The 9,202-nt window shown below is 46.5% G+C and overlaps 3 protein-coding genes across 3 annotated transcripts in view; all 3 read left to right on the forward strand.

The window, feature by feature from the left end:
* Positions 1–2,154, forward strand: part of LOC125502992 (tubulin alpha chain-like) — a 3,445-nt gene extending 1,291 nt beyond the window's left edge. The window contains exons 2-3 of the mRNA XM_048662630.1: positions 934–1,771; positions 1,827–2,154. Of these exons, the coding sequence (XP_048518587.1) occupies positions 934–1,771; positions 1,827–2,047 (1,059 nt within the window). The 3' untranslated portion in view covers positions 2,048–2,154. The remainder of the gene's footprint in view (positions 1–933; positions 1,772–1,826) is intronic.
* Positions 1–9,202, forward strand: part of LOC109534795 (carcinine transporter) — a gene marked incomplete at its 3' end in the record, with an annotated part of 75,329 nt that overhangs the window by 31,951 nt on the left and 34,176 nt on the right.
* LOC109534781 (endocuticle structural glycoprotein SgAbd-4) lies at positions 5,188–6,014 on the forward strand. Its single transcript, XM_019900571.2, has 4 exons — positions 5,188–5,317; positions 5,376–5,518; positions 5,601–5,756; positions 5,812–6,014. The coding sequence occupies exons 1-4, from the start codon at positions 5,303–5,305 to the stop codon at positions 5,957–5,959; spliced, it is 462 nt and encodes a 153-aa protein (XP_019756130.2). The 5' UTR covers positions 5,188–5,302; the 3' UTR covers positions 5,960–6,014.

A 9,202-nucleotide genomic window follows, 5' to 3' on the forward strand; every position in this document is an offset into this window, starting at 1 on the left:
AGGGGAAATGCTACAGTAACATAGCAGAAGCTGAAAGAACTCACGCCAACAAAGGGCGAGGAGAGTGGTTCCAGGAAGATAGTGGACGACAATTGATGTTCGGATTCCAGGCACAGAGGAACAAGTATTGGACATAATCGAATCAGGTCCTTCCAGGGGTAGTCAGAGCACAGTAACTGACACTTTCCGAAGCACCAAATAAATACCGAGGAAGGGCTACATTCCTACCACGTTTGTACGATGCACACAGCACAAGGAGATACAAATGGAGCACGAGTTAATTAACTGAATACGAGAAGCTGCTTGATAAGAGTGGATAATAAGGAGATTACACAGGCACTAGCTTGTGTGGAGTTAACCATTCAAATGTTTGGTGTTGTTGGGTTTATTTATAAACACCCATATTCTAGGTTATGAGAGCAGGTTACCGGAGTTTTAAATAATTACGAAGCCACAGGTATTTGCGCAATGTTAATTAGGCAGATTACCTTGAAAGACATTGCTGCCGTATTTCTGATCTAGTTTTTTGCAAATTTCGCAGTTTTTAATAACAATTAATTTATTTTACTATTTTTTCTGTACTCTTATAACGGCGACAGACAACACCTCCACAGGAATAACGCCAATTTTGAATCACTCCGTATGCAGCAGCTCTGATTTAGACCTTAAGTCACCCGGAATCCGTTGTATATTTTTCCCTATTCTTGTTCTAGATGTAGTGACCGATTCTCACTATAGTTCAGCTCACAGTCCTCTCAACCTCTCTCCTCAACCTGAGCGAATCACCATCGCATGTCAACGGAAGAATATGCGGACCTTGAGCTGAACTATAGTGTGAATCGACCTTTAGTGTGACGCTTATGACGCTTCTGCTTCTTCGCCCGCTTGATTCGGCTCTCTAACACACCGGAGTCTAATTGCGTATAAATCAAGGCACTGTCAACGTCAATTGTCGCAGGCAAAGAAGACGCAGCCAACAACTACGCACGCGGTTGCTACGGAGTAGGGAAGGAGATGTTGGATCTGGCTCTGGATCGCACGCGCCTGTTGGCCGACGACTGTCACTCCTTGCAAGGCTTCATCCTGTTCCGGGCCTTTGGAGGGGGCACCGGTTCCGGCTTCACCAGCGCGTTCCTAGAGGCGCTGCGCAGCGACTACCGCAAGAGCTCCGTGCTGGACTTTTCCGTCTATCCGGCGCCGCACATTTCGCCCATCATTGTCGAGCCGTACAACGCCGTGCTGACCACCAACGGCTGCATCGAGAACCAGGACGTCTGTTTCGTGATGGACAACGAGGCCGTGTATGATATCCTGGACCGGAAGCTGGACACGCCCCGTCCTACCTACACCAATCCCAATCGCCTACTCGGTCAGGTGGTGAGCGCCGTGACGGCGTCGCTGCGCTTCGAAGGCGCCGTCAACGTCAGTCTGGATGAGTTCCAGACCAACCTGGTGCCGTATCCGCGCATCCACTTTCCCCTCATCACCTATGCACCGTTTGTGGCCGCCCACAAGGCCATGCACGAACAACTGAGCGTCGCCCAGCTGACCAACTCCTGCTTCGAGCCGGCCAACCAGATGGTCAAGTGCGACCCGCGCAATGGCAAGTACATGTCCTGCTGTCTGTTGTTCCGCGGCGACGTTTCGCCCACCGACGTCAACACCGCCATCAACACGATCAAAAGCAAGCGCTCCATCCAGTTCGTGGACTGGTCGCCCACCGGCTTCAAGGTCGGCATCAACTACATGCCGCCCACCACTGTGCCGGGCGGTAAGTGGCCGCTTATTGCCCCCCGACACTTTTCTCTTTGTTCTGATGTTTGTAGGCGATCTGGCAACCGTCACCAGAGCGGTAACAATGCTGTCTAACACAACGGCCATCAAGGAGGCCTGGGAGCGGCTATTGCGCAAGTTCGACATAATGTACCGGAAGCGCGCCTTTGTCCACCACTATGTGGGCGAGGGGATGGAGGAGGGGGAGTTTCAGGACGCCCGCGAAAACCTTGCCGCCCTCGTCCAGGACTACCAGGAAGTGGACAGTGGTTGACCTTGACTGAACCCCAAGACCCGCCAACTAGATGAGTCGATACTCAAACACTGAGAATGACAACTGACAACAATGAATGTCACTGTGAATAAACGAAGTAAACAGCGTAGGCAAATTTGGGGCGAATTTCGCGGCGATAATTGTTGTTTTGCAATGCGGTAATTGGGTCTTATGGAGGCGGCGAGCGAAAGAAATCCGCCTGTTAATAAGGGCGCCCAAATCGGCTTGGGGGATGGAGAATGGTCGCCTTCGGCTCTCAAAAACGTACGTCGCCTTATTGGAGAGCGGCTTASGGTTGTGTAATCGGCTTCGTTATCGCACGGGGTCTGCCTTGATCCCTCMTAATCGCCATCTGGGACATATACCGGATGATTCGACCTTAATCAGTCGCAACTTGAAGCAACTGCATATTAATGGTRTAACACGGAAGGGCYGAAAATTRKCCSATCCAARACATMTATTATCGCTKTCACAAGSAAGAGAKATCTTAGAGCCCTAAGRCAAATGTCTATATATGGGAACAATATACACATGTCTGACACTGTTAAATATTGTACCGTGGATGGCCGGCTATCAAACTCTTTCTTCAGCTTCCAACTTTTATTCCACTCGGTATAACTTTAACTACGGAACAGGAACAAACTAACTTCAAAATCACCGTCAACTTCACAAACAATAACAATAGCAGGCGGAAAACTCGGTCTTYCGACTCACGGGGTTCAACCTWTTCTGCACCCGGTCGCTCCTGTCACTTCYGTCTGGTTCTTGTCGTCGCTTATATAGTTTCCTCCAGGTAACGCAAATAGTTCTCGAAATCTCCAGAACAGGTGCGAAACTTCCCGCTTGTCAGTGTCATATTTGACAGTAAATGGGGCCCAAATGGGGCTCCCATTTACTGAAATACCATGAATTTCGATCCCCCCATTCCAAACGTGAGTACCCCAGGCCATTTCCGTTACAACGCTCGTGGGGTAACCCTGGATAAGAAGCTGTTGTTTATAGAACATGTGGAACAGAAGACAAACAAGGCGAGCAGGGCTTTATGGACTTGCAAACGCACTTTTGGAAAAACATGGGGAATTTCACCGAAGATGGTGTACGGGACATACGTCACCATTGTGAAACCCATAATCACATATTCCCCCGTGATATGGTGGCATAGAACCAAAATCAGCACATATCGACAGTTCCTGAACAAAGTTCCTGTTGCAAAGTAGGAGACATTCCTGGGGCTGGAGCCGTTGCTTTTATCCATTGAAGCTGAGGCCCTAAGAAGCGCTTACCGTATGGGTGACGATGTCCTCAGGAAAGCGAAGGATTTGGGGCACAGTGCGATCTTCAGAAAATTGAAGACAGTCGAACCCATGGGATCAAAACTCCAAGCATCTCGGTACCTTTTAGAACATATGTTCTAAATGAGGGGCGAGATGGTGGAGAGACTCCATCAGCCATCACAGGGGACTCCATATGGTACACGGAGGGCATAAAAACAGCGTCGGACACAGGCGCTGGTATAGTCAAAAGAGGAAGAACTGGGGAAAGGATCACCTTAAATCTGGGTACAACTACGACAGCTTTCCAAGCAAACATCCTAGCAATAACAAATTGCGCCCGGAAAATGAAGGAAAGAGCCTACACACGTAAGCACATTATCATCGTAACCGGAGATGAAGCCACAATAAATGCATTAGAATCGTACACAATCAGGTCACAATGTGTGCTAGATTGTGTAAAAGAACTTACAATCCTGGCCGGGAAGCTCAAACAGAGTAAACCTCACTTGGGCAACTGGTTCGAACAGCAACAAAGAAAACGAGATTGCTGCGGAACTTGCTAAGGTAGGGACCGAGAAACCACTGACCAACCAAGAACCTGCTTGCGGTATATCTCATGCTCAAGTTAGGGTGGCAGTTGGGTAGTGGATCTTGGAACAACACAGAAAGTACTGGGAGAAGACACCGCGACTCCATACCGCAAGGCAGTTGGTGGGACCTCCACAACCAGTATGTAAAAATGAACTGCTAGGTCTCAGCAGGCAAAAAATAAGGATAGTGGCCTTTTTAACAGGACACGCCCCCTGCAAAAAACACCTCTTCAGGATGAGACTGAGCGATCAACCGACCTGCAGGGGTTGCAAATTAGGGGACAAAACTACTCTGCATGTTATGTGTCACTGCACGTCATATCCAACACGTAGACGAAGACTCCTGGGAGGGGATGAATTTCCACCAGACCAGATCATGCGAACTCCCCTCAAGATTCTTCTGGAATTCATTGAATATACAGGGACAATGAGGGAGTAAAATTACGAGGGCACAATAGGACAGAAATGACCGCGGTGCAAGGCCAAACACCACCTAGGCGGTGAGAAAAGGGTTTTAGTGGGTACAGCTTAGCTGGAGTCCCGGAAAAAAAGTTTTATTCAATAGCAAAGCAGCACCCAATGTGATATTTAGTGGTTAGAGTTCAAATTGTACTCTTCAAACCTTAAAACGTCACATCACTAGACCCAAACAGCAGTTGACTTTGTCTTGAAAGAAGACTGGAGTCTTCGACCAGCAAGTTGATTCTTGTTTGGAGCAAGTGACCGTTTCCAAATCAAAAATGTTCTCAAAAAATTTGAAATAATTTCTTCATATTGCCCCAAAAATTCTCAGAAAATTTTGCTCTAACTCGGCAATCAATTGTACGTTTTATTGATCGCAGCCCAATTCCACTCCTTGTGCTCATTAGGCCTGGGTATGGTTAACACTGTGTTGAGTTGCGTTTTTCAGCTCCTTCTCAAGTCAACCTACTCAAATTTATAAGTAATGTTTTCCCAGAAACGACACCGAGTTACTGCGCCGGTCCGTTGAGTTGGCGCATCAAGCGACCTGCCCAAATTGACCCAATTTACAGGTTATCTAATTTCAAGATTTATCTAATTCTCGCTCGGTTTTTACACCTCTTGTCTCATTTGAAGCGTTTGTAGTCTTTGAAGTCGCTTCTTGGCCCAGGTCTTTTCCAACCCGCCTGATGATGGCCTCCAGATGAAACTTTCCGGCCGACTTTGGATTACAATCAGGCGCTAATTGCTGCTGGCAATCAAAGATGAGGAAACTTAACACACACTTGCACTTTCCTTTGGGTTTAATGTCACATTAGCGCTGCAGGTGTGAAGGTCTGGCTGATTAGCACCGCGATCCTCTAGATCGCAATAAAAGCTGCGCCCGGCCATTTCATAGTGCATTCGCAGTCAGTCAATCAACAGTAGAAATGTTTGTGTTTTTGGTAAGTATGCGAGCTGCTTAACGCAATGCGTTTATTTAGGTAACGAATTCGATTGCAGATTAGTGCCTTGCTCGTAATAGCGCCGACCTTAAGCAGGCCGCAGGAGCAGCAGCAGCCGACCCCTCAGCAGGGTGGATCGACCCCAATTCCAATTGTTAGCCAATCTGCGGAGACAAAAGAGGACGGCGGATTCAGCTACAGGTAGGGCGGCGGCGCCTATTAAAAATGCGCCGCTTTTTCGCTCGCAGGACTAACTCTATAACCCAAGCCGCTGATGTTTCAGCTTCGAAACTGGCAACGGAATCAAAGTGGAGGAAAGCGGCAGCGTTAAGGCGAATCCACAGGCCCGAAGTTTGGGCAACGACACCGACTCGGATGTTGTGGTGCTGAAGGGCAGCTTCAGCTACACGGCGCCTGATGGTCAGCTCATCAGCGTCAAGTAAGCGCTTTTTTCTACTCCCGAGAGAATTCAGCTAATGTGATTGGTTGTGCAGGTATGTGGCGGACGAGAACGGGTTCCAACCGGAAGGGGATCATCTGCCCACGCCGCCCCCCGGCCTTGAAGTGGCCCTGAAGGCGAATTTGGGCGCCCAGGTGGCGCAGTCTGGCACCACGCCACCCCAACCGGACGTCACAGTCTAAGCGCCTTAAGCGAATGCAACTGTTAAAATAAACGGGGATTTGGTACCAAATCAAACTGGCATTTGTTTTACGCAATTTTAACACAAAACTGACGTATTTTTGATCGCAAATCACGCTTTACATAAGCGATTAGTGGGTGACTCAATCGTAAAGGAGCGAATATAGGGGGTGATTCACATATACAGATCATTTTTGTACCACTAAGCAACCGAATGTACGCTAGCGACCTGCAAGAATGCAATATTCTGAGCGATGTGACGCTGCCACTTGCGTAAAAAGGTGGCTACGCCCTGGATATTTTCATATCCTCGATGGAACACCATGTATATTATTGCACGCGTAGACATGCCTCATAAAGCTGATTATTTTTGCTTAACAATTGGGAACTTGAACATTTCTTTTTATTTCTTTAATATTTTTTGCAAATATTTGCTTATCTATAGAAATCGCGCATACCCTCAAATCGCAATATTTAATTTGCAATAAACAATTAAAATTGTGACCGTAGGCTAATCATTAGAAACGATACTAAACGCGCGGGATTAGTTCTGACGTCATAGCGCTAGTTCGTTAGATCCAAAGGCAATACGGGAATACAGCTTGTCGTTGAATTGTCTGAGTGTTTGACTGTTCAGAAATCGCACTGTGCTTTATTAATAATGGAAGCAACACAAAAACAATATTACAAATGCTGTATGATGCCACTGTGTCCTAGACAACTTTTAAAACGCCAGATAACCTATTTATTCGTGTACCACGAGATAAAAGCCGGCGTTTAAAAGGGTTAAAGGCGTGCAGAAGAGCTCACAAGGATGTTCCTGAGAAGAATGTACCGAAAGCATCAAATTTCTGCGAAAAATAAAAATATTTTCAAAATATTTGATTGTTTTGACGTGTTTATTGAAGATAACTAAAAAATGTCATAATGGTTGCCGCTCGCACAACGCTTCCCGATTCAGATCTAACATCTACCTGGGAATTTCCATTAACATAAAACGTTTTGCGCACATCGACAACACCGCGCCAATCTTAAACACCATCAGTCTTGCCAGGTCTGCCGTTTTTACCGTAGATCTACTATTTTGATGGTGAGAGTTATAGTGAGAGTAAAAGAATTAAATGCGCTGTTTTTCCAGCGACCTGTTTAGTCTAGTAGTAGTAAGATGCGTTATTTTTTTGCAAAAGTACTCTACACGGGCTTTTAAAATTTGGAAAACAAAAATGTACACACCTTAAAATAACTACCGTTTTCTTTGCATGCCTATTTTACCGCTTTTGCGGTGCTTGACATGGCAACGCTGCGCACAACACTCTTCAATTGATGCAAACTAAAGTTATTCTCAGGAGAATCGCCGACTTTTGGGCGCCCAACCACTTTTCTTCGTCATTTTTTTCAAAAATGTGGTTTTTAATCGCTTTTTTAAACGCTCAAGCTTGCAACTAGGGAATATGAAGGACAATATTGTGGATCTGCAAAGTCTTGTCATACTGACGTGACTGTCAATGGGCCAGAGACAGAAGACGTTTCATCGCGACGACGCCTAATCGCTTGATTCACTGCACGTGTGACGTGTGTTTTGTAAATCTGATTGGTCGAACCGTCTAATCAGATATGTACATTTAGTCAGTGCACTTGGCGTTATTCGAACTAAAAATGGCGTCAACTTCAATATTGAAACACAAGTCAGTTTAGAAGACAATAAATCAGTATTTCGGGTTGAAATTGCAACGGTCATCATCAGTCTGAAGATGAAATATCCGAGCCAGTTGTCGACGGAGCCGAAAAAGTTGAAAAGTCCACGACATGACGGGGACGCGAAGCAACCCTCTCGTTTTGCGCCAGCAGGAATTGCATTAATTTATTCAACGAGAATAATGAAAAATGGTCTATTTTCTTTGTAAACTACTTGGGGTCGCGTTAAAAGCTGTCGCCAGTAATTATTCAAGTGGTTGTATTGGCCGGGGAACTTGCAAAGCTCTCAAGTTGGGGCCGCAGTCGCCCAACTTTGCCCATTAATTACGCGAGAGGACCGACTTGGGCGCGGTCTCTCGCCATCTCGGCGTTATTTTTTTTCGCAAATTTCGGCTTATTTCAAATTAATTTCAACGCGAATTAATGTGAAAAGCCAGCCACCGCCCGCGCCCCACGCCACCACCTGAACGTGAACGCGATTTTGGCCCCCTTTAATTAACGCTAAGCGCATTCCTGCCGGACGGCAGCAAGAAAATCCTGCAGGATTAGCAATGCGGGAGCGACAGAGGGATGGTTCGGGTTCGGGTTCTGGCGCGCCCTCCATCACCCGGCTAATTGATCGAACCCAAAGGCCAATAATTCGCAATCTACGCCATCGCGCTTCGCGTCTTAGCGGCAATTATCGGCAGGTACCTGCCGGTCTTGAAAATAAATACGATGACAGATGGGGCATTGTGTGGGGCGCAAGGCGAGGTGCCCCCATTGTGCCCGGACGGGGCTGCGTCCCATTAAGCAGCCATAACACGGATTAGCGGACTGAAATATTCACTAATCAAATTAGGATCGGCGACAGCACGACGAAGACGTAAATGTAAGCCTGCTTTATGGGACTGTTGGGTTCCAGTCAGCACAAAAACCCTCCAGTTTAGCCCACAGCGTCCCAAGTTGCATATACTGGGTGTTTGCGTGTAGGAAAACCTCATACTGTTGCCTGCTGGACTCGAGCTCCGTAACTCAATTGGCTTTTTTCTCAGAAAACGGTAAAACTAGGGTTTTTTGCGCCCATTTAGTAGAGCAAAGCCTGTTGTACAAGTGGAAAACGTTTCGATTTTCAATAATCTTTAGGGTTTTCGTGGCGGTTTTTGTAGGCTACAGTTTTACATTTATTTCCTCTGTAAATTGCAGAGTCGAAAACTCAATTTGGAAATTTTTTGCAGGGCCAACAAGGTCGCATCCAGGGGGAGGGGTCATGGGGGTCATGACCCCTTCCCATTCAATTTTCTATCCAACGATACCAAAACGAATTATGTGGCTCGAATGGTTCTCGAGAAACTTCGAAAAAAGCAGCATCATGTTCAAGTAGATTTTGCAACTCAAAAAAAACCACGCAAATCTAAAACTTCTTGAATTCAAGCCTTTTTTGAGAAAACTGCCAACATTTCCCCATTTATGGTTTCTAAAAAGGCCATTTATTTCTGTCTAGAATGATGTACAAATGAGCGTTCTTGCTCATTTTGCCTCCGAGAAATGAGCAAAAACGGGACGGAAAA

Source organism: Dendroctonus ponderosae, unplaced genomic scaffold, assembly GCF_020466585.1.
Source record: "Dendroctonus ponderosae isolate FM_Combo_2020 unplaced genomic scaffold, Dpon_F_20191213v2 Dpon_F_20191213_11, whole genome shotgun sequence".
NCBI classification, from domain to species: domain Eukaryota; kingdom Metazoa; phylum Arthropoda; class Insecta; order Coleoptera; family Curculionidae; genus Dendroctonus; species Dendroctonus ponderosae.